The sequence below is a fragment of the Eurypyga helias genome, unplaced genomic scaffold, assembly GCF_000690775.1.
Source record: "Eurypyga helias isolate BGI_N326 unplaced genomic scaffold, ASM69077v1 scaffold6844, whole genome shotgun sequence".
Taxonomy (NCBI): Eukaryota; Metazoa; Chordata; class Aves; order Eurypygiformes; family Eurypygidae; genus Eurypyga; species Eurypyga helias.
In genome coordinates this window covers 46,396-71,670 of record NW_010245538.1, presented here as the reverse complement: position 1 = coordinate 71,670, position 25,275 = coordinate 46,396, and the positions used below count along the sequence as shown (strand labels likewise).

Here is a 25,275-nt window from a genome sequence, read left to right as displayed (position 1 = left end):
CTCCGACGATTAATGTGACCATGAGCGCTGCAGTCGGGCCATGTGGTCCGAGGTTTTACGTGTCACAACCCACCAAAGCGTGGCATACCCCGGAGAGTACGCTACGCGCTGAAATAGCTACGCTCAGATAAAAGCTTCTACCCCCTTCGCGTCGGCTGTTTATCGCGCCGCTTCTCGGCCTAGCACCCCTACACCTCGTGAGAGAGCGCGACGCACACCAGCATCCCGGGAAGCTCAGGCGTGCCACGGCAGAACAAAGCGGCCGGTTGCCTAAGACAAGGAACGCCCCGAGGAAGAGGGGCTGGAGCGCTGCTGCCTGCACGGGCGTTCATCTGAGAGATTGCCTCTCTGCCAGGACGGGAGATTCTCCCTGCCACGCTGCCTTCAGCGCTCTCTTTGATCCTGCCATCTTGCACCGCTGGCTCCCTACCAAGGGACATGCTGGGGGATGCAGCGCTGGCTGGGGCTGCCCGCCCCCGCCCCGCCTTGCCTGCTCCCGCTCTGCTTGTCGGCCCAGCGAGCCAGGCACACATGCTGGAATCCCTTCCGGCAGCTCCGGGAGGAGCAGCACTCTCGGCCGGATCTCTGGCAAGCGAGGGGATAGGCTTGTTTGCACAGACGGGAGGGAGAGCGCAGCACCATCAGAGCTCGGAGTTAATCAAGGGGCAGAGGTATCTAAAGGACACTCCAAAAATTACAAACCACACGGCCACGGTCATCCAGCACTTTCTCATGCCCAAACTGAGAAGGAAACAAGGAGTCTCACCTACAGCACAGGCCAGCACGGCTAATCCCTCCACATAACCACCTCCCTCGGCATTTTCCTACAGGCCTCTGTGAGGTTTGCCTCTTTTTTCTCACAGCTACCCCCGAGAACGGGCACGTCCATCCCACCAGGCACGGCAGGGAAGCCAGGAAGCTCAGCTCACAGCCAGGCCACCAGCAAGTCCCATCCATCCGCAGGGATGTTACGTACAACGGCGGAGACAACTGCGGAGCTCTACAGTCACCGAAGAAGGAATCCAAGGTAAGGAAAAAATAACCTAGCTATTCCCAAAGGCAAAACACACTAGGGAAAAAAAAACCAAAGCCCCACGTGAGAATGCTCTCCCAAAGAGCAAAATGCTGCACGCGCTAACGTCACGGCGTCCGCTTAGCTCAGCGTTTCTCCTGCTCGTCGACTGCCAGAGCTACTGGACACGGCCAATGGAATCAGAGCAAGCCCGGATAAAACACAAGGAAGAAAACACCCTGTGAGATTCAGACTACGAAGCGGCGCACGGAGCGGGGAAAAAGCGACCACCATATGGTACCGGGAGATGTGTGAGTGGGAGAGTAAAGGATTTTTAACTTGCGAAGCACATGTTGAAGGGGGAACAGTTGTTCCTTGCTGCCGAATCCGACACGAAAGCCAATACATTAACATTTTATCTAAAAATAAAGACACGCTCCTCCTGAACATTCCAGCTCAGTCAATGACATGCTGATCGACAGAGCAGTCGACTTGGCAGGACCTGCCTACAGAAGAGGATGATCCCGACAGAAATTGAAGGGCAAGGCTGCTCTCCCCCCTCCGGGCTTTTGTTTCGACACGGTGTGACGTACTCACGCGTTCTAAAGGGGTTTTCAGCCTCCAGAGCCGGTTGTGTGCGGCTGGGATGGGAAGGAGGGGATTAAGCGGGTGCTGGAGAATCGTGGTCTGGCAGAAATAGTGTTGGACTTAAATAGAAAGAGTCAGGTCGTGGGTTGTTTGGGGAGGGAGGAGGGGGGAAGGAGAAGCAATCTATGGAACGGGGGAGGGAGGGAGTGGAGGGGGCCATCGTTAGCGAAGGACAAAGTGGCCGTACAGCGACGTTCGCCCGCGGAGCACGGGGGTGGGAGGGCGGCTAAGGGCAACCTTCACAGTGCAAAGAGGGCATCCTCCGAGCGCTCCTGCTTTTTCCTGCTGGAAGGATTTGTTGGAGGGGTGGGGGCTTCCAGGGGAGGCGATGGCAGATTGGGAACCATCTCCGCCGCTTTGGCTCGCTCTTCTAAGAATTTGTCAAATTCTGCAAGAAGGAAAAAAAAAAAAAAAAAGAAGGAAGACGGGTAAGAACTGGGGCTGGACCTTGAGTCCTGGGGATAGGGGTCAGCAGGGTCTGAAATTCCAGCACCTGGCATCCAGAAATTCTGGCACCTTGCTGGGCTGTGTTTGCTGGCACACATATTTTTACAGCCCGACCTCCTCAGGGACGGGTACAGACACCCTTTGGGACACCCTAGCTCAGGCAGCGGAGGGAATCAAACCCATGCTATGCCACCCACTGTGGCAGAAACAGGGAAACATCATTCCAAAGGACTGAGCAGCTTGGGGACACATTCCTGCCGGCATAAACACAGTGCAGAGCCAAGGAAGATGGTAGGAAAGCACATCCAGGAGGGCTCCTCACACCATAAATATGAACTTCTTGCTCTGAAATGCTCTCCTCCCACCTTTCCGAGTGCAGAAGCATTTGCTGGGGAACATCAGGCTGGGAGAAGTCAGCATCTCAGCAGGGATCAAAGCAGATAATTCCGTCTGCACTCTAACCTGGGAACAGCTCACAGCCACAGGCATCTCTGCTTACCTTCACTGGTCACTCCCTCCTCCAGCTCTTCTCCTTTCTGCAATTGGAACAAAAAGGCGTGTGAATGCACAGGCAGAGCTTCACCGTCACTATTATCCCCTACACACCTTTCACACGGCTCGTTTCCACACACCGTTTGAGCAGGGCGACCCGGGGAAACCGCACGGCTCCCACGTCGGGAGGCCAAGGGCGACTGACACTTCGGCGCGCTGCAGCAAGAGCACGAGCGCTGGAGGCGGCTGCTGGGCAGCTAAGCTTTCCCCGTTGGACCTGAATGTCATGCCACTGCTGTGTCCACTTCAGACAGTAGGCCTGGTCAAAACCGGAGCTGTGCGTGTCACACAGACCCCGTGCAGGATGCCAGCTTTTGTCACACAGCCCTTGAAAATAGTTGGGGCTGCGGTTTGTGTCGCATCTCCAAATAAAATGCGCTTTTAGGTGACAGAGGACACTCGCTGCAGGAAAGTTTGGGGCCAACGTTTCTCCTGTGGGAGTTCACGTTAGATTTCGCACAAAAATCTAGCAGCTTTCCTGGTGTCCGTGCTGTACGAAGACTGGGGTGGGCTGGATGAAGGATACTGCTGGGCAGTTGGTGTCTGTCCACGAGGTACACGGGCTGGGATGCCTGGGGTTGGGGCTTTTCAGCCAGCTGTCTGCGTTTCAACGTGCCAGTTTCCAACAGCTCCTTACTAAGGACATTAAAGTTCAAGGATGTGGCATCCTTGTCAATCTAGCGGGATGTTAAAAATGGATGAGAAACGCTACTCGGAAACCTGCTGCTGAACGCACTTTGAAAGAGGAAAGTACCCAGCATCCACCATCTACTGTGCCGGGGTTTCCGAAGGGACACGCAGCAGCCATGGCTTCACGTGCAGAGGTACTGGTTGCTCCACTGTACCCCAAAAACAACGATTAGCTAACCTAATCTGGAACTTCCTCAGCTGGGAAGCAGAGATCTGAAATGAACCATTAGCAAAAAGAAAAAGAGGAGGGAGGAGACCCCAGGGTAAAACCCAAAAATCCAGTCCAGACTTTCTCCGCGGGGATCTCTATGCTGCACCCATGTCCGGAGAGGATGGGGACCCGGGAGAAGGGAAGCAGGTACAGCCACGGCCGCAGCGCGTGCGAACCCCAGGCTCGTTCGGGCATCTACACGGCGCTTCTCTGCTTTGCTCCTTCTGAGCAGGACTGTCTAGGGGTGACAGACTACAGAGCTACCTCGGTATCTCGCCATTCGATCTTCTCTCCTGCTAAATGAATTTAAATGGTAGAGGCAGAAGTTTATTGTTTAAGCAGAGTGGACACGCTACATTTACTCTATTTCTTTACCAAAATGAGGCCAGTTTGTAATTAAATTTGAAGACGACTGCCTGAAAAAACTACCTGCAGCTGAAAACCAGTGGCATTTCAGAGACAGCCAGTCAGCCTGCCACGCTCCAACACCGAAACCCAGAGTGTGTTTAAGCGCTTCAGGCGGCTTTGGAGAGCAGGAGCATTTTCACCCTTTGAGTACAGCCGGCTCTGCCGGTGCCGGAGTCGGGGGCTGACGTGCTGGAGCGTGCCCGCAGCGCTGCTGCCGGAGCCGGGGAGCAGAGCCTGAACCCCGCAGCTCCCAGCTAGGAGCTGAGCAAGGGGCTGGGGGAGACCTTAAGGAGTAAGGAGATGTCGAGGGACAGTATCTGAAGTCGTAAGAAGTAATGGAAGGAGATGATCCTTAGGGATATGGTGACCACAAGGAAACAGTTCATTCCACTAAACCCACGTTTAAAAGAACAGTCTGACACGCAACCCGCCACCCATCCCCAAAAAGCACTTGGTTAATTTGAGTCAGATGCTTCCGCTAAAAAAAAGGCACCGGAATAAATGCGTACTAGCTGTACCACGGCTTAAACCCAGTGTGTACTGGTACAGCAAAACAAACTCCAGAATGAAGTCAAAGCTACTTTTAGCTCTGTCTTTTGTTTGTTTGTTTAATAATTACCAGACAATAATCATTTAGGAGAAACTGAAAGTTATAAACATCGAAGAGCGACTGTTATAAATTTTTATTACTGCTATTATGAAACATGCCAAGACTGCCAATTTAAGAAAGACATCTCAGTTTGAAAGGAATCTAAGCCCTCATCCAGCATCTCCTAAAAGCATGGCTCAACATTAGCATGGCCTTAGGTCCTGTCAAAGCCCATGCAGCCTTAAACATGTGCTTTTAGTCCGGTGGAGAGCACAGGAAAAACTCAGCACACCTTCAAACGCTTTCCTGTCGGGGACCAGAAACAGGATTTCTGGAATGCGTGCTATTCTGTGATGTCAGCATGGAGAAGTGAAAATAAAATCACTTGGAAAAAACCCGTTATGGCTGAATTGCTGAACACGACCCTCCTGCTTAGATATCCCCTCCGGAGGGAAACAAGCTGCGTGATTTGGAAGTTTCCCTGCCTCCCGGGAGGAGAAGTACCAGTAACTCAGCAACACATCGAAAGTTACCCGTACGAGTGCTAGTGCCCGTGTGAAAAATGAAAATATAAAGAGTCTCACCAAGTCGGTACTGAGCCACTCCTCAATGTCATCCATGACAGAGGACTGTGCAACAGGGATCTAGGGAGTGCAGCGAGAGAACAGCAAGGCAGGCAAAAACCAAAACACATCCACAATCATGGCCACAGAGCGATGGAAAACGCCAGAAAGAAGATTAAAAAAAAAAACAAAAAACAAAAACAAAGATGTGAGATGTGCTGGAAAACATTAAAAAAAAAAAAGCAACAAAATATAAATGGCATTTCAAATAAAGAAACACTTGGAAAGGAGGTTATGAACAACAAGGCTAAAAAAGAAAACCCAAGAGAAAGATTATGGGGAATGATGTGACTCAATGCCAGCGTGACGGGTAAGTTCTCGACCACATATTAAAACCATCAAGACGGACTGATGATTCTAATCTTGATCGTGGAAAGCTTTTAAGGGTAGAATACTGGATATCAGTCAGGTTTCAAAATGGTACATTTACCCCTCTGGTATTTTTTTAAATGGGTATTAGCCACAGTGAAGGGTTAGCAAGAAGAGGGGCTCAAAGTCTTCAGGCAACACTCCTATGAAAACAATTTGAGCTTCCTTGCAGGCGGAGGCAGCCAGAGCCCAGGGTACACAGTCCTGCTTCCTTCCAGATCCGCCTCCCACCACACCACCGAGCCTTGGCAAGCCTCGGCACACCGGCTGAAAGCCAAACTGTCCCAGCTTCCCCAGCCCCAACCCTCTGCCAAAGGTGACCCTCTCACAGCAGAGGCAGCAGGACCCAGCGTGTGCCAGTGCCAAGCGTGGAGTCTCCAAGGGGAAGGTGAGGAGGAGGATGGGGCAGCAGCTCCTGGGTGGGCAGCGGAGAGCGCGGCACACACTCCTCTCGGCTCCAGCACCGGCGATGGGTGCTGCAGCGAGCTCACCTAGCCCGCTCGTGGGGCCTCCAGGGATGGTTGAACGGAAAGGCAGGGCAGGTTTCCCTCCCCTCCCGTGACAAACCCGCTCGCTTTACGCTGCGAGACTGCGACAGGCAGCGCGCCGAGAGCCGGAGCACAGCTATTTCACAGAGGCTACAGGCAACGGGGTCGGCGAAGGGAAATTACTGCGTGTCAGTGTAGAATTTCCTAACAACTCCACTGCCTAAATACAACAGAGGGCTGCAGAAGTAAACAGGAAAACACCACAATAGATCTTGTAAGGACAACCTGAAAAAACACTTGGAAAGCAAAGTCAGACACGCAGGTCCCGGGCCAGAGTGAGGCAGCCAAGCGGGGCTGGCCGAGAAGAGACCTCGCAGTGCTGGAGAGGCTCTCCTCGGGAGAAAAGGCATCAGGGGACACCACAGCTTGAAACCTCTCACGGGAAGAAGACCCGACAGAGGCTCTGCAGATGAATTCGCTGGGAGATGCAGCTTTCTCCAGACTTCTAGCAGAGGATGACAGAATTCAAGGCACAGCACAGGCTGATGCTCTTCCGCAGCGCTCCTCCAGAGTTCTGACTTCTTGTCAAGCGGCCCTTTGCACTGAGAGGTCAGCTAAGGCCTTGCTGGAGGTGAGGACTGCTAAGGTGGGTGAGTTGTGTCAAAGGACTGGAAAGCCAGGGCCAATCCAAAGCACCTCCCACCAAGAGAGGCGCTGAGAAGATGGCTTGGCTCCGACTCTGCAGGCTGCTGGACAAAGTGCATGTCATGGATCCAAGAAGGGTCAGAGGTGCAAGTTCACAGAATCATGGAATCACAGACTGGATTGGGTTGGAAGGGACCTTAAAGGCCATGCAGTCCCACCCCCTGCCATGGGCAGGGACACCTTCCACTAGACCGGGTTGCTCCCAGCCTCATCCAGCCTGGCCTTGGACACTTCCAGGGATGGGGCATCCACAGCTTCTCTGGGCAACCTGTCCCAGTGCTCCCCACCCTCTGCGGGAAGAATTTCTCTTGATGTCCAATCTCAATCTCTCTCTTTGTGTTTAAATCTGTTACCACTTGTCCTGTCACTACAAGTTATCATTTTGATTTCAGCTAATAAATGTAGATCCTCCACAAAAAATAAGTTCCTGCAGTTTCCTTTACAATGGGCCAGATTTAGCACAACTGCCCCTCCGTAATTTGCAACGGAGAGCTGAATCACGCGCGTACGACACTAACGCAGCGTGCCAAGCTGCTGCGAGCTGGCCCAGACAGCCACTAACGAGAGGAGGGCTCCGTAGGCACCTTCCAACATGCTCCTTCCCAAGGACAAGTCGCATCTTGTAGACCTGGCTTGTTAGTTTAACAGCTTTGGAAATTGCTGGCTTCGGAGATACAAAGCCATGAATTTCTTCAGCCTACAGCAACCGAAAACCTACCGCAGAAGTTTCAGTGCCGTCTCCCGTGTTGCTTAACGCTGCACGCAGCAGGTAACGCTAGGGAAGGCGTAGCCTTCAGAGCTGTTGGCTAGTTTACAGCTCAGAAAGGTACTTCTGTTTCTTTCAGGATAAGGAAATCTGTACGGAGAGGAGGAAAATAGCAGTTTTTTCCACTTTTATGGGAATAAAAGAAGAATAGATGTCCTAAAAAGCGTGGTGGTACTGTGGCCCCTGTATCAGGAGGAAGAGCAGTTCAAATCTTGGTTATCCTGAAAACACATCAGGTGGCTGAGCAAGTAACAGATTCCTGAGAAGCTGTGGGATCTCGAGTTTGCAGGAGTCCTCAAAGAACAGCTCAGCAGTGCAGGAGTCCGTGCTGCTGTGTTTTGTGAGATTTCAAAAAATAAAGGGAAGAAGAAGGAAGAAAACAAAGGAATTCTGCTCCCAGACAGACCTACTTCATGTAACACCCACGGACCTTGGAAGCGGCAGAACACTTCTCGCAGGTCACATACAAGAAGCAGAGCGAGCTGGAAGATAAACATTTGAGCATGTCAGCCATTTGCTATTCAGCACTGACCTTTTAAATAGCTTCCCCCATCTCCCAGCACGCTGACGGCAGAGCCAAGGCTTTGCACCCATTGCTCCTTCCATGCTTAAACTTCCAGTTTGCTTCCCTCAGACTCTGAGCCCCATTTTCCCCATCAAACATGGGTTAAATGTACCAGGTTTCATTTGTTCAAGAATGAAGAGGGTGGGGAAAACTCTCAAGAGTTAACCAGAAGTTTTAAAATACTGTGATTGTGACGTCGTACCGCTTATATCTCATTTAAAACTGACCACACAGCCCGCTTTTTGCCAGCCAGTTGTGCATTTGGCAAGTTCCAGAAGCCCTAAATTGAAAAATGTGGAGGGGAGTTTTGTTAAAACTAATCCCCTCCAAGACAACAGAAGCCATGTAAAACTAAATTAGCAAGTTTACACATTAAAAAAAAGACAACAGTTTCTAGGAACAAGCAGCAGTGGCAGCCTCAGACTACATGGAAATGGCTCCAGAACGTTTTGTTAATACTTTGATTATGCAAACGCACACGGCCCAGTGAAGCGCTCTGTCTTGGCGAGATGCCTCCCCAGAGTCCGTGCTGCTGTGAGAGCTGGTCTTGTAACGACACTGTAATTTCTTTTTTTAAAAGTCTGCAACTCCAAGTAAAATGGGAATTCAGTCACAAAATAGTTTTTGGGTGCTTTTACGTAACTGGCTTTAATTAAAAGTTGGGCTCGTTGTTCAAATTCCTTTTCTATTTAGGCTTTGGAAAATCCTACAGATGGGATTGTCCCAACAGTCCTGGAAGGGAAATGGAAAAGGAGGGCTGGGAGAACAAATGCAAGCGTTCAATCCCACACAACCCACAGGAACCTGGAGTTCAAGTTCATACTTCTCTAAGTTCGATTGTGTTGGTGTTCTTACTAGCAATTAAGAGTCAAAGAGTATTGCCAATATATTTCCTCAGAAGTCATAAAATCCAATATTCTACCCTTAAAAAGACAGTTCGAGGTTATTATCATCACATTTTATTTCTATTAAAAATGATCCCACTGGAAAAGAAGCAGGTATGAGATGACAATTCAGGTCTCTAGGTGAGCTCATTAGTGTTCTTAAAGCATTTAACAAGGTTCATGCTAATTGTTGCTAGACTACAGTCTTGTAGTAGCTTAGTTAATTCCAGTTCTCTCTAGGTGTTGAACAAAGCTGACACCAATACTCGGTTAGTTGCTACTCACCCCCCCGCTGTTAGTTTAGGAAGAGCAAAGGAAGGTCTGCCATCCCTACGGCAGCAGAACTAGAGCGCTAAGACGCACACTACCACTCTACTCCAGCTCACTACTAGTCTTACCATCTATTTAAAGCCGTTGTGATCTTGAAATAGCTGCCTGGCCTCAATATTAGAACGCGTTTGACTTTACATGGAAGGACTTAGTTAGCTGCTTTCCTTGTAGCTGTGTTTACGCATCGCGTGGATGGGGAAGGCAAGGGCTCAGGCGCAGCGCGTTCCCAACACAGCCTGTCGTGCCTGTGCCAGCCTGGATCTGACGGGCATGGCCAGACAGCACGTGCCTTCCTTCTCCCGGGGTATCACACCGTCCTCGCCGAGCGCTCCGTAAAGCGCCACGGCTGGGCTGGCGCCGAAGCGCGACCTGCAGAAGGGAGCACCCCGCTTGCCTTCGAAAGGGGGGTCCTACGACACGGAAGAAATGAGATCTTCACATGCCCGTTGCTCATTTGTCCGCCCTGGTCTCCAAGAAGGCGACGTATTTCACCAGTCTCACGTTACCCAAGACACTTCCACATCTCAGACCTTATCTCTCGCTCGAAGGCACGCACCGCGGCGTCCCACCTCGTTACTAACAACATCTCAGCGCAGGTGTCAGTTCATCTTCGCTCAGGTATCTTTACTAGGGAGAGGAATCTCCTCTCAGCCAGGCACGGTGGTCAGGATGCAACGCTGTGCACAGCATTCTGGTTCAGTGTCATTCCTCCCCTGCCACTGCCCCAAATAACATCTGCCCTGACGTGGTGGCTTAAGCAACACCCTCTGCTCACTTCCATAACAAATACCCGTTTGGCATGGGAGTGGGGTGACAGATTCTAACAAATGGGCATACAAATATATTCATGCAAATCAACAGCTGCCCAAGCCCCGAGAAGGGAACTGGAATCACCTGCACTAAACCGTGGTGGCTTTAGGCTAAATCTGTGCCCAAGAGCTGCTGAGACTGACCCCGTGTGACACCGGCAGGGCCTAACGTGCAAAATCCCACATCCTACGCGGCACACAGACCTGGAACCGGAGCGGCTCAGCTAACATCCCTACGTCACGTCTGAACCAGGAATGGTTCTGCCGCCATCATTTTGTCAGCGTTAGTTCTGTAGGCACAGCTGGAACGGATGAAGGTGTGCTTTGTGTCCCTGTGGTCCTGGCATCACCCTGCCAGCAGAACGGAGCTGGAGATGAAGCTGGAACAGAAACAACGCTGCCAAATACACTGGGAGAGTGTGCAGGGAGCCCTGAATGAGCCTCCCTCTCCAAAGCTGTGTTGGTGAACCGGGATTCACAGAACTGGAGTGGGAAGACCCTAAGCTTAAACGTACCGCAGTTTGGAAAGGACGTCAGGTCGTGAGGGATGGGAATGCTGCGCTGGCAGCGGGAAAACATCGTTTCGGTGGTCTGAGTGTTGTACAGGCACAGGAAACAGCAATGTCAGCTCACCCCTCTGTTCCCTCTCATCTCAGAAGTACTAACAGCTACCAGAGAACACGCACGTCAAGTTCATAGCTGGGAATCGAGTTATTCCACTGGTACTGCAAATGCTACGAAGTCATATTAATAAATACAGTTAACAACTACGGCCAGTTAAGAGAGAAACGGAGTTAATTATTAGTTTGGGTTTATTTTACGCATTTCTCTCTCGTATTTAGCATACAAACAAGGTGACAGGCTTGTAAGAGCAGCGACTGGCTGGACAGCAAGACCCCCATCCCTCCCCAGAGCCGTATGCCTCCATGAATGCTGCAGTATCCTTTTTCCAGGCTGAATAACCACAAGCCAAGGAAGGAACATTGTCTTTGGTTTTTTAATAAAGCAGTGGTGCGAGCGGTGTGAACAGCAGGGGTGCCGATTTCACGCTTCCCTGCTCTTGTAAACAGTGGAAAGGCAAAGCAGAGGAACTAACTCATCACTGGATTATTCATTATGGATGAACATCCAACAGTGGCACAGTATATCTCTGGGTGCCACAGGGCCGCCGAACAGCAAGAGCCTCTGCGAACCAGTCAGGAGTATCAGAGGCAAAGCAAACGCTGCTCGCCTTGCGGCTTTTCGCTCTCGTGTTATGAGCTGTGGGTCTCTGACGAGCACCGGAACGACGTTCAGGCTCCGCAGGAAGGGTCCCTAGAGCTGGGCTTGCCCACGGGTGCTAGCAACAGAGCGGCCCTTGGGTGCGTGCGCGGCAGGCAGATACAGCCGTATATATCCGATCACCAGCCACGCAAACTTCGGACAAAGCCACACACTGGCCCTCAAAAATAATCTGGATTAGCCCTAAATCTAGAAGAACAAACACAAAGTGCTTCACAGAGTCGGTGTACTTGGATATCACACACTCTGGATTTTCTCTACCTTGAACTCTCGGGGTTGTTTCTCTGTCTAAGCACCGGGCAGCCTCGCCTGGGACATTCAGGGCTGTCCCCAGAGTGAGGCATTCCAGCTCCGTGGGTCTCCCGATGCCCAGCCCCGCACGCTAGCCCAACGGGAATTCTGCGCTGCACCCGTCTGAACCCCGCTGCGGTCAGGACCGGCTCAGAAGGAGTTAGGTCGCATTATTGTGATTGAGATTTGACTAATCCCAAACACTAAAGGGATGGATTACGTCATCCAAAAATACAAAATTGGTCTTAAACTTGGCTTTCAGGCATAGCCGAGGCTGTTTTTTACCTACTGCTGACTTCTGCGCTTAAAGCAGGCTTTTGAGCTTCTCACTACAAGCACGTTGACGCAGAACAATTTCAAACAAGGTCAAAACGGACACAGGCTCAGTGATCTTCAGAAGGCTGATTTTAGCAGAACGCTGGCCTCACCAGAGAGGGGCATTAAATCCTTAAAGCCAGAAACACTATAGCACCTTTCGGAGTCTGAATCCTAATGCCAGTGGGGTGGAAGATGTTAATCTGGGTTGAAGTTCTCCCACTCCCTTTTGTAAAGAACTATCACTCCGTTACTCCGTTAGGAGTAAGCCTTACAACTTCCATATGTTTATTCCAGACCATGAAGTTAGGCACTACCAGGAAAGGCTGCTTTAAAGACACTTAGGAAGTGTCCTCTTTATGACCAAGATCCATGAGACTTGTGTTTATCCCTCGAAAAGTGGATACTGCATAAATAAATCAAGACAGTATAAGGAACCATCTGGATCCCCAGGCCTCTTCCGAAGGCGATGTGGGATCCTACAAATGATTCAGTTGCTTACAGGCCTTTGTGCTATATAAACCAGAAATGCGTGCAAATCTTTCCCTTGACCCCAGGTAACGACGTAGGTGGGAAATAAGCTCCTTGTACTGTCCGATTTCAAGTGGTTCAGTAGGGCAGGACGAGAGGTGAATGGAGGATGGTTATTCTAGGAAAAGGGACCGGGGTGGGCAGTAGGAATTGCTTCACTGGTGAAGTCCTCACCATTCCTTGTGTAATTAGCCACTTGTCTATGGGCTCCATGTCTGAGTTCCCACCTTTACCTCTCCTCTGTATTGAGAACAGAAAGGTCCATAAAGAGAGAAACCACAGCAACAACCCGTGATAAACATAACAGCAGCAAGTTAAAAACTTCACACGCACGTACACACGCACACACAGAGTTGCCTATGGGAGCTTCTGGCAGCAGCTGCCTCCCCCTCTGCTGCCTGTCAGCTCCGTCCGTGGAGGGACAGACCTCACCCCGACCTCTGCACTTCCTACAGACAAGTTCACGGGATTTTAGCGCTTCCTCCATGCTGATATCAAAAAAACCCCATGAAAATAATAAGAAAATAAATCACTGGCTAGTAGTGAGGCTGATGTTTGTCATCTTCTTAGAAGAAGAAAATGCGTAGGCTACACGACCCAGTAAAATCGGTCAGACTTGACGGGAAACAGGGTATTGCACACTGCAGAGTTTCCCCTGGGTATGAAGCTGGGCGTTGCAGCACACCCCACTCACCTCCTCGATCTCAGCAGACAGGCTCTGCCCCAGACTCTAACCCTACGACAGCCCTCGCGGTGGCGTTGGGCGGGAGGGGAGGGAACGGCAGTTTGCTGCAGTGTTCTGGCACTTTTTCCACGTGCCCCTCTCGAGGAGCGGCAGAGGAGGATGACAGGACCGCTGATGCACCCAGCTCCTCCGAGCAGGCTGTGTGGCACAGCAGCACAAGGAACCTTAAGATGGCTTCTTGTCCTTCAGCATCTCATCCCTGAGCCAGGGCCAGGGTGCAGAGGCATCCTGAGCTCTGGAGGGATGACTTGGGATCGGCAGAGCGCAGCGGTTCCAGGACACCGGCCCTGGAAGAACTGGGCTAGCTTGGGAGAGAGCCACTGGTGGGTTTAGGTACCTCCATCTGGACACCCGGCTATGTGAGATACCTCTCCTGTCCCCGTTACCACAGAAAACAGAGAATCAGCTGCAATCTTTTATGTCTCATTTCAGTGCTTGTGCTGAGGAAAAAAAAAAAAAAAAGGGGAAATTGCTCCAACTTCATCTACTGTGTGTAACACTAGAGAATTGTTTCTTGGACACCTCTCCTCCCAGTTGTGATCACGCCACAGCTCTGTGGCAACAAAAGTAATTCCCAACATGGAAAAGCAATATTAAGAAACCAGTGTATTTTTAGCTCGTCTTGTTTCCAGCTGCTAAATCATATTAAAAGACAGCTAATGCCACGTGATCAGCCATCTCTCTACAGACCCTTCTGAGAATGACTACATTAGAAACGTCGGATGTGCTCAATTTTACCACTGGACAACTGTGCTGGAACAAGACGTGTGTGAAGAATGTGTTGAGAAGCTTTTGGCTCCTCCCTAGAGCTGTTCTTAAATTAGCTCTCTACCCAAATGAACGTGTGTCTTTCGTTTACTGAGCACTGCCAGGTTTTTCTGCTACACATGCTGGGGCTGGTAGCTTAAGGAGAGTTTAATTTTTATTTCCTTTAAGAAGAGACACCCACAAGCCTCACAACACTTGAGAAAAAGTAGTGTTTATACCCACTACCGAGAGACTGCGTTTCAAAACAACCCAGCCTGATTACACGAGACAGTCATTAGGACCTTTGAAAAGAGGCTGAAAGTCTCTACAACGTCTCAGAGCCCAAAGTTCCACAACCCATAAAGCGTTTGCCCCAAAAAACTTTGACCGTCAGATTAGCTTCGACACAGCCCTTTGAACTGACGCCACTCGGGGCAGCGCAGCAGATCCGCTGGTGTGAACGACACGTCGCATCGGCGCCTCGAGCAGAACCGGCGGAGAACAAAAGCGTTAATAAAGAAGGACGTGACCCCATGGCCATCGGGGGAATGCAGCCCCCTTGACCGGTAGCTAAAGGCAAACCCCTCTGGTTTGGTTAGCAAGGAACAAAGAGCAGAATCTCAAATCCTTTCCCAGGTCCCGCTAATAACTCCCAGTGATACTGGGAGCTTGAGTCGTCACGCCGGCTTCAGGAATTTCTCTCTCCCCCCACTTAATACACTTTCCTGCCTCCACATGCTTTGCCCTTTTCCCTCTGTACTGCTGGCGTGAGTTTTTTGTGGGGCTGAGCTTCAAACTGGTCACAGGGCTGACATGGGTTATAAATTACCCTTTCTGCAGGAGGACAGGGACAAGCAGATAGATTTGTGGGGCGGGGGGATGCTCCGTAAGAAATCATTGCAGAAGGCCTGCTGCCACTGAACTACGGCCCAGGCAGGCAGGCAGCTGTGATCTGACCCCAGCTGGCTCCCAACCCAAATTCTCCCTGGCTCAGAGCACAAGCTGCCAGGCATGCCAGCTGTCCTCAGCACTCCCATCTCAACTCGTGAAAGAACCAGGGCGGGATCAGACATGGGGAGGCAATTCTGGAGGGAGGCGTGTGCGTGCTGCACTGGCTCTGCCATGCTCCCTAGTGGAAAAGGCTCTGAACTTGCTCCGTCATCTAAAAACTTACACAGGGCTCGAGTACGAAAGAGCAGGACCGTTTTAAACAGCAGGGTGGTGGAAAGGGGTTTTCACTGCTGCTTTCACCCAGGTATGCAGGTAAAGCTGGCCAAGCTCGCTCTCTCCAACACGCTTCCGGCATCAGCTGCTGCGAGGTGACAGGCATGGGCCTCTCTGCCCACGCAAGATAGCAGGAGCCTTCCCCGGGACCCACAGAACCCACCGTGTGCGAGGGCAGCTATGGCAGGGCATGTCAAGCGGTAAAATCTGCTTGATTTCTCTCCCTGTAACTCGCTCATGTACCCATGCACCAGTAGATTAAGAGTGCATCAGCTTTCATAAGCAAAAGCAAACCAAACAAATGCACACCAGCGCACTCACAAGACGTTCCCCACTTATTCTTTTCAGCAGTGATTCCAGTCAAAGAGCTAGACCCCCCCAGGCAAGCTGCAAGAACACAGGAGAATTTACCCACTATGATTTTGAAGTCTTTTAGGCTGGCGTGCTAAGTAGCAGCTCTTTAGGGAACATTACTGAGCAAGTACTTGCTCCTAGATATCAATTTCAGAATAGCCAGTACCAGCCTGTCCCTGGAATACAGAATGAGGAGTCTCGGTCAAAGCAGCTGCCTACAGCTTGGATTCCACGCGAGGCTTCGGGTAAGAAACCACAGAGCAACGACCTACCCCTCCCGTGTTCTGTTTCCGGACATCCAGGGCCGACGCCAGTCCTTTGACAGCCTGCGGATCCTCGTAGGTCACGCTGCAAGAAAGGAACAAACCACGGAACTAAAAAAGTGCAGCAGTCACCCATGCAGAACGCACTTGCGACGCGGATTTACTCCCCGGGAAATCAGAAAGCACACTCTTCTTTTAGCAGGACTTGGAGTGAACGGCAGGCAGAGAGTGTGCTCTGTCTAAAGACCCTCCATCTGATTCAGTAAGCATCTTGAAGCAAAACGAGTAAGACTGGCCTTATGAAAGGCACCCAACCAGGTTACGAGGCAGCACAAGCCTGTCCCAGAGCTAGCAGAGCACTCTGAAAGAGGCCCGATTACACATTACGTTTTGCAGAGCTCTGAAGACATTTGGAAGCCTGGACTTGCTGCGTGTGTGTGGGGAGTCAGGGGGAGACTCAAAGACAGATGGAACATAACTGATCAACTACAGTGAAGCGTACAAAGACAGACACTCTTGACGGGTTGGGTTTTTAAAAAGCCTCAAGTTGCTCTGCAAAATGGACGTGTGGCAGTCAGGTGACAGAGGCAATGGCATCTTTTCTCAGAGCGCAGTGGTGAACCAGGAGCTGAGGCAGATGCCAACACCTGCCCATAAATCAGCTCCTGGGAGGAGCTGTGTGTCAGAGCACGAGGAGTGTAGCTTCTCCGGCGTGCTGGCTTCTCCCAAGCTCCCAGCACAGCACCCTGAGGCTCTCACCCACACACCAGGACAAGCCACCCTCACATCTTCACTGCTGCCCCACTTACACAGCACACAACCCAAGGAGGATACAGCAATCCTCCCTTGTGAAATCCAGGACTGATGCGTGCTCCTTGTTCCATCAGCTGACAGAAGGAGATAGAGGTGCAGTGTGGGAAGAGAAGTTTCGTGCTTCATTTAGCACAACAGACAGAGGGACGTCCTTTAGATCTCCCTGCAGCGCATCTCCTTTCTGACTGTACGTTAGGGCGCTCAGCCTGAAATCTCCGGTGGAAGCATACGCCTCTACAACAGAGCACGTCTTCCCAACACTGATACTACAGCAGATACTATCTGGATAACCACAAATAAAAGATCTTGGTAAATTTGCTGGCCTACGTTTGCCAGAGCTGGCAAGTTTTTGATAATCTGCTAAGGTCTGAGCTAAAGTGTTTTAAGGACATTTCTTAGTTTGAGACAAGATACTGATGATGTTCTGACTGCTGACAGCCACGACACCCTCTATAGTCTGAAACCAGAAGGCGGCAGGAAATAATATATGGAAGAAAAATACCTGAGTGTGTCTTTTACTGAATCTCACTTGACAGGGATCAAAAGGATTTCTTAATAAGTGCATAGATTTATTTTACATTAAAATAATTAGACCTGTTACATGCCCTTGAAAGTGCCTGATTTGCAGCTCTAGAGATGCAAGCCCTATGCATATAAACAAATTAGGGATAGCATGGCAGCTGGGCAGGCTACACTGCCTTGACAGCCTGCAAGAGTCTGACTGCTGGGCCAAAGGCAGAGTATAACTGGATGGTAATTCTGTTTGAAGCCCTTGATGACAGTAATTCAGTCACCAAAGCACATCCACAACCTTGCGGTGAAGGACCCTTACGCTCCTGTATCTCAGGCACCGGCTGGGTGCATGGGATGAGAAGCCTTTATGAGAGGAAGCATCTGCAGAAGTAAAGGCAAGTTCATCTCCAAGTTTCCAGTGAGCTCACAGACTGAGATAGTCAAATAACGTTACTCAGCCACTCTGCTCTGCCCAGCAGAAGGAACTTCTCCGCTTGCTCATACTAATAACGACCAACAGGACAGGGATTGGGTGAAAAGCACAAAACCATACACCCAAACAACTTTTTAAGTCTGGAAGGAAGTCAAGGAGTTTCAGATTCATGCCCTTAAGAAAACAGCCATGTTGTGACTCAGTGCTAAAGACAAACTCCAACATACTTCTTTCGCTGCTCAGCCAAGGAACTGCCTCTCGTCTGTGCAAACATGTCGAAGTCGTCACGAGGATTACAGTGTTGTAGAGAGCTGAGCGTGCCACTGACGCTGTTGGTACCCAGGTCTGAAACCGGAGGCAAAAAAAGAAAACTGATGAAATAGAAAAGCATGTGCAAGCAGCACTGCCATGACACGGAGGTTACAGAAGAAGTTGTTAACAATGCAGGACAGCTATGGATATCATGGAATCACAGACTGGTTTGGGTTGGAAGGGACCTTAAAGCCCACCCACTCCCACCCCCTGCCATGGGCTGGGACACCTTCCACTAGACCAGGTTGCTCCCAGCCTCATCCAGCCTGGCCTTGGACACTTCCAGGGATGGGGCATCCACAGCTTCTCTGGGCAACCTGTCGCAGTGCTCCCCACCCTCTCTGGGAAGAATTTCCTCCTGATGTCCAATCTCCATCTCCCTCTTTCTGTTTAAACCCGTTACCCCTTGTCCTGTCACTCCAGGCCCTTGGGAAAAGTCCCTCCCAGCTTTCTTGTAGCCCTCCCGGCACTGGAAGGTGCAATAAGGTCTCCCCGGAGCCTTCTCTTCTCCAGGTTGAACACCCTCAACTCTCTCAGCCTGTCCCCATGGCAGAGGGGCTAGTTAATATCTAGTTATCAGTTGCAGCACAGAGCACAGTTCTGTCCCGAAGAAGCTGGCGGCTGCTGATCATCCATTTCTTAAAAGACAAACGTAGGAGATTGTCTTACACCTCCACGAAACACCACGCCATAAGTGCTCCTCCATCGAAAAGCCAGCATTTGGGAATTGGTGTGCATCTGCTGCCAATCTCATCCTGAGGTATTTACTACTCACTAACATGGGCCAAAATTTTGGGCTTGGATACTAGTTTTCTCCACAATGTTGTCTCTCCGCTATTGACTGTGAAACCAACAGTTTCCAAACAAGTGATATGATACTGGCACAGTGCTGAAAGAGGTGGAGAACCTTCGGTCAAATCAAGTGATCCTATCAAGCAATCTTTGGTTTGATTTGATGTAAAACGTCTAACAGTTTCATAAACCCTTTCATCCAAAGATTTCAAGCATTATTTGTAGAAGGGGAATCAGGAATATTCACCAGACTGAAGTGCTATACCTAAGCAGAAATCAAAGTAGTAGTACAAGTTTTACCTTTCCATTGGTTAATAAATCCCTCCCGTTGTGCCAGGCTGGTTCCCACTTACAGAGTGCTACAGGGCAGGGGGGTGGGAAAGCCTTCCTCATCCTGTAAGCCACACCCTCAAACCTGCCAAAGGCTACACGCAGAAACTCCCTGACCCCCAAGTGAAAAATGGCTCCTTGTAAATCCCAACAGCCCAGTGCGATGAGAGCTTGTAGCAGGCGTTCAGGTCGGTCAGAGGGAGCTCAGCTCCCGCAGTCACACACCTGCATTACCTAGCAGCTCCCACATGCTGTTCAAGACCCACAGACTGCTCAGGCTTGAAGAAGTGCCTGCACCCCAGCCTCATGTGCACCAGCAGTGTTTCAGTCAGGTACTCACCAAGCCCTGCAAGCTGCGAAGAGAGCGAAGACGGGGGTGCGGAGTTTCCGACCATTGGGCTCACTACAGCTGGAGAGCCAGGACCCAAATCTATTAAGTTATCTTCTGTCACCTCATTCAGTACCTGTTGGGATGCAAAAAACACAGCAAGTTACACATGCCTGAGGTTTCTTTTTGCAATTAAACACCATTAAACACCAAAAAATAATGGGTGCTTCTTAAAAAGCTCTCCTGCATACTGCCAAATGGAGCAGTGTCTTGCGTACTGTGGTGATGAGAGCAGAATAAAAAGGGTCAGCCACCAAAAATACTCATGAACTCAGATCCTGAACACTAGAAAACAATTATAAAATAGTTTTTCATTGAAAGAGTAATTAGAACTGTAACTCTTCAGCTTGGAAAGGGACTGTTGCAAGAGGTTCCTAAAGTTATGAGTGGCATTAAGAAAATGAATCTGAACAGCAGTATTGTAAGACAGAGTGAAGAAGAATCAGGCGGGTCAAATAAAAATCATTAAGTGACTCGTTCAAATGTAAACAACCTATTTATTACAGATACACATATAAATATGTAAAAATGTGTACTGAAACGGTGGAATTCACTGCTTAAGGACACTGTGAATGCCTAAAGTCTGCACGGACTGAAAAGCAATCAAAAAAGCTAGTAGAGTAAAGAAAATCCATCAGGGATTGTAAACACAGAGATGTTTTAGTGCAGCGTCTTCCTGAGCTAAAAGTTGTCACTTGAGCTTTGCCATATTCTTCTGCTCTTCTCCTGGTACCCACTATTAGCCACGACAGGCAGGACACAGGGCTGGACAGATAAAAAGTCTGGTACCAGTGACAGTAGCACTGCTCGGGTGGTGCAGCTGCTGATGTAAAGCACGGGCTCAGGTACTTACGCCATTGCTGGCATTTTGTGTTGAACGTCCCGATCTGTATCGTTCAAATCTGCTTAGAAAAAACAAAACAAATCAAAAACCTCAACATGGACTACCAAAGACACCAGTAAACAACGAAACCCACAAGTTTATTATAAAGTCATTGCCACTGTTGTTTCAACAGGGTACCCTGAAAGCTTTAACTCCAAGCCAGGGCAAAGGGAGGAGAGTTGCAGAAGTTCCATTCTTGGCAAATGTGGATATTAAGTTGACTAATGCGATCTTGCAGCACACACATGCCTGAAAGACACTGTAGGATTTGTCTCAGGTTGTTTTTTTCATTAAGTGCTGCGTGATAGACTATTCTGTTAGCCGAGGGACAGGAGGAACTGCCGCAAGATTGATGCTCCCAGGCTAAATCAGCTGAGCACCACAGCAAGTCTTACTCCCACTTAACAGCTCCCTCTTGCTGCAATCCATGTAAATGAGAAGCCGTGTGCATGCCAGCATAGCCCAGCACAGGGCAGGAGAAACACCGGGCAGATTCAGTTCTTAGAAGTGGGTCAGCTCAAAGACCATCAGGGCCTATGTTCAAATGGGTTGGTGCTTTCCAAGAGTGAAAAGTAATGATGTTGGATAAAAATCCTCCTAGTTCCTAGGGGAAGAAGGCTGGCTAGGCAAGAGCTGGTCTCTTCTATGCTCCTTCACCAACCAGTTGTGCAACTAGGGCTGCAAACCTAAACCCAGCTTTCCTAAGCTCAAAAAAGTAGGGGGAACTACCCACTCTCAAGGCCTCTCTGAGGCCAGTCTGATCTCCTTCCTTACAAGGAAAAACACCATGATTTCTCTAAGTTTGTTTTTCCTCATTTAAGAGCAGTTTCACATGTAACCTCTCTTTTCAATAAAAAAACACGTAATATTCATATAATCCTGTGGGTTTTCTCCCAGATGGACAAAACACAACAGGAAATCTCAAGCAACCTAAAATGTTTTTTTAATGTAACAGAGGAAAACGCAGACTTAAAAGACAGCAAACCCAAATTCAGGCCCAAATTTCAATTTTGGGAAACCGTGGGTGTTTACTATTACTGGAAATCCAGCTCCCTTAGCTGGAAACCTAAGACACCTCCCACCTCATCTTTCTCACCAAGAACCACACGTTCGTTTACACCCAAAGCTTGACAGCAAAGGGCAGAGCTCCTGCCTGAGTCACTGGCAGAGCTGGTACCCAGAGTAGGAATCAGCGGGATGAACCTTGGAATAGCAGAGGAGGAAGTGGAATTTACTGAAAGGCTCAGACCAGTGCAGTTATTCTGCGCCAGAGAGCTGGCTAACATCACCCAGCTCGCCTGTCAGCGTGTAACGACTATGAATACATTACCCTCAGCCAGCAAAGCCGCAGATGGAGGAAAACAGAAAAAATATGAAGGCTGACCAGACTAAGCCTTAGTGGCAGTTACACTCTGCCACTTGTAGAATCATGCCCGAGCATGAAACACATACCATTTCACATAAAAAGCCAGCAGCTGTTTCAAAGTTTGCCCCGCTCTCCTCTGAACAACTAAATCAAAGACAAAAATCGAGGCCACTGAGCCTTCTTTCCAGCCTTCGCCGTGACAGCACAGATTCACAGATCTAGAGTCTAATTTATTTTTAAAGGCTTGAGAAACAAAGAGTGTGGTAAGAGCAAGGAACAAAGGGTACTCTTCAGTGCCTCACTCCCCAGGCCTGTCATTAAGGGGAAGATTAAACTTTCCCAAGACTGCCCTATCACGTGTCACCTACTGCAGCAGATGTGGCTGACAGCGCCTTTGTCTAACACGTCCAAAGTCCTACGGCCCAAGTCCCACCCCTGGGGACGATTCCCACAGACCACCTCTTCAAAAACCTCAGCTCTGCGCCAAGATGGGCCTTTTAAAAGATTCTAAGCGTTACTTCAACCCGAAACCCTTACGCGCGTGAAAGTCACACCCACCTCAGCTCCCCTCGCATCCATACTGGAACTGGAGAGCTCGGAGATCAGAAGACGGAGTGGGCTCACGGGAGCCTCCCTAAGCCAGGAGGCAGCAGAAGCGTTTGCGCAGAGCCCAAGCCAGCAAGCAGCGAGTGGCTGTGCTATTTTCAGGCCCAAGTCTGTACAGCTGTACCGTACCACTCAACGGGGAATCGTAGACTCGAGTCTTTGCTAGTTCAGAGGGTTTTGCACAAGGTCGCTCTGCGTTTTATGGACATTCCCCACAAATATTCAATGGGTAGGACAAAAAAACCCACCCAAATCAGAGTATTAAAGGAAACAACTGAAACAGGAATGTTACGGGAAGAGGCCAGAAAAAGACTTTGTAAATGTTGTCTGTGGTTTGGGTCTCTGCATTTTGTTACGTTGGACCACTGGCCCACAGGGCCAACTCTTGTCAACTGTTCTATTTTACACCTGAGTGAAAACCCAGGACAAACGTAAACAGCTGATGGAAAAGGCACCCACCTTTCGTATCGGAGAAAGACGTTATTTAAATCGTCATTCACGTGCAGCAATTCCTCTGTGACTTCTTCATTGGACACTCGTGAGATAAGCTCCACGATCCTCTGCTGCATCGCTCTACAGGTTCGGTTCAGCTCCTAGGAGGAATGCACCGCGCACATGTGTTCCCATAAGCAGCCAGCAGTAAGTAGATTTAGTCGAGCTCTCTTCACAGCCAAACATATCCCCCAGCTGAGAAACACCAAGACAAGTCTATCTTTGCATGATTAAATGTCACCCAAAAGCACATCTAATCAAACATGCCCTTCAAGAGATGATGGCATAAAACCTTGAGAGCTTATTTACAATTCAACAACCTGATTCTTCTTTAACTCTGAGCACTTCAGAAAATAAATAACTGTATTTTAGTGATCTGTTTTAAGAATTAAACATGTTAATACAACAGGTTTCCAGAAGAGAGCTTTCAAGGAAAATTCAATCTGCTCTTTTTGGCAACATCATCCTTAAAAACTGAGAGATGCACGTAGTGGAACAAGTGGGGAAAAGCAGACCATCAGGGCTACCACAGGTAGCTAAGTGTGTGCTAGGAAGAGAAGAGTTGGGGACACACAACTGACCCACTACTGAGGACATGAGGGTGAACACAAAACAAGGAGCAGGGAAAGATGAGCACTCCACACACACTGCAGTACTGCACACAGAAACGTTCCCTTCAACCGAGCGAGCCCACAGGGAGAGACTGCACAAAGGCAGCGGGGAGTTTCAGGAGGTTTTAAAGAACATAGACTAAGGGCATTTATTTTAGAAGTCTCTCCGCCAAGAAATCGGGATTTGAGTTTGCCTAAACCAGGAGTTCTTGTGCTTCCAGGACATCTCTTCCATCACCAATTACTTAGCAGAATTCTGCACTCCTGAAAGGCCTCAAGACCAAAAGGTCAAAACCGGCCTGTTGAGGAGGAACTGCAAGAAGAAACGTGACATATGGCACGGCGCCACTGATTAGGCCCACGGTTTTACTTCAATAAGCACTGACATTTCAACTAAAGCATGTCCCTCTGTCATCTCCTGCCCCCTCCCAGCTCCACTTCACAGCAAAAATTCAGCACTAAACAAGGATGACTTGTTGGTACACAACCTTCGGGATGAAAGCAAAAATGTGTTTGTTTTCCTTGCTGGGTCTGACATCCTAAGCTCTGGATAAATTTCACCTAGTGCAATCCAGCTGCCTTAACAGCTTGAGGAATGCGTTCTCCAATGTCAGTTTTGATCCCATCACTTTAGAAGCAGATTGTGACATTTCAGAGGTTTGTTTGCTGCTTTTCCGAGAGGGCTGACAGTACCTATCTATTCTGCTCAGAGCTGGCTCTCTAGCAAGCTGTTTACATTTGATCGTTGGAGAAAATGTCAGGAATTATTTAAGGAGGAGGGCTATATAAACCTCAAAGCAAGGAGACCTTGCACGCAGCACCCGGATCCCCGCTTTCAAAAGACTAACCATCCTTTGTGATCAAAACCAGGTTCTCCCCAGCTCTGTGATTCCGATTTAGGATGCATCAGTCAAGGAAGGGAACCAGTTGGAATAAAGAAGCGTTGCTGTCACTCTGTTTTATGATCAAGTTCTTTCACCTTAAAGCTACGCTGTAAGGTTACACTGTCAAGATGTTAGTAGTTCTTTCTGAACGTAACCAAACTGTTCTGCGCTGTCGTGGTTTCCTGTAAGCGTCTTTTGTTTTGAGCAGTCCGACCCAAATGGGCAGTAACCGAAAGGCTCTTTATTGCAAAGCCTCTCATCAGCTGCCACGATGGCTCCGAGACAAACACACAATACTGCTGCCTTGGAGAGACCAGAGTCTGGATGGATTTCAAACTCAGATGTATCACAGCGAGCAACTCCCTGCCTTCCTCCAAACATACTGCTGTGGGAGCCCATCCTCCCTGCTGTGGAAAGGAAAATACCACGGTAAGGGCCGCAACTGGGATCCAGATCGCAGCATTCCTCATCTGCGTTGCACGTGGTACTGTACTACTTTCCTCAGCCAAAAGGCCACCCCGCCAGCACCGGCCTGGGGAAACAGGTCTGAAGCCTGAGACATGAGCTCAATTTATACCGTTTTCCCTTTTGAGATAATGAATGCTGCACTAAATTGAGACACTTCAGCCAAAGAAAACTCTTCTTTTTCACAGAAAGCCCAGTCTAACCCTCCAGACAGAATGAAACTTCAACCGCCTTAAGCCACCGCCTTCAGTAAAGCTACAGCACATCATCTGGGAAGACAATCAGTTCATACATGTGATTGAGTGGTGGAGAATGCACAGACCCTTGGCAATATTTAGCCCAGCTGTTGTTTTCCTGCACAGCGACCAGGAATATTTCGACACTGTACGACTGAGGACGGAGGATGTAAGAGAAACAGAAATGCTCAGGGCTTACAGAGCCTATCACAATTTTAAGCTGCTTTGTGGTAAGGGAGACCTTATATTCAACATCGGGGAAAATTTCTGGTAGAAAGCAACAGAAGTAGTTTCCAGAGAAGTC

General features: G+C 49.5%; 1 protein-coding gene across 2 annotated transcripts in view; it reads right to left on the bottom strand.

The window, feature by feature from the left end:
• Positions 1-615: 615 nt before the first annotated feature.
• TOM1L2 (target of myb1-like 2 (chicken)) overlaps positions 616-25,275 on the bottom strand; it is a 53,902-nt gene continuing 29,242 nt past the window's right edge. Inside the window, exons 6-14 of one of the 2 annotated variants that reach the window (XM_010150101.1) lie at positions 22,743-22,876; positions 20,282-20,330; positions 19,381-19,504; positions 17,834-17,951; positions 15,859-15,932; positions 12,689-12,777; positions 5,142-5,201; positions 2,607-2,643; positions 1,900-2,048 (exon numbers count right to left, since the gene is read on the bottom strand). In XM_010150101.1, the coding sequence (XP_010148403.1) occupies positions 1,900-2,048; positions 2,607-2,643; positions 5,142-5,201; positions 12,689-12,777; positions 15,859-15,932; positions 17,834-17,951; positions 19,381-19,504; positions 20,282-20,330; positions 22,743-22,876 (834 nt within the window). Of the gene's footprint in view, positions 2,049-2,606; positions 2,644-5,141; positions 5,202-12,688; positions 12,778-15,856; positions 15,933-17,833; positions 17,952-19,380; positions 19,505-20,281; positions 20,331-22,742; positions 22,877-25,275 lie in introns of both variants that reach the window. The other variant, XM_010150099.1, reaches the window with a different exon arrangement.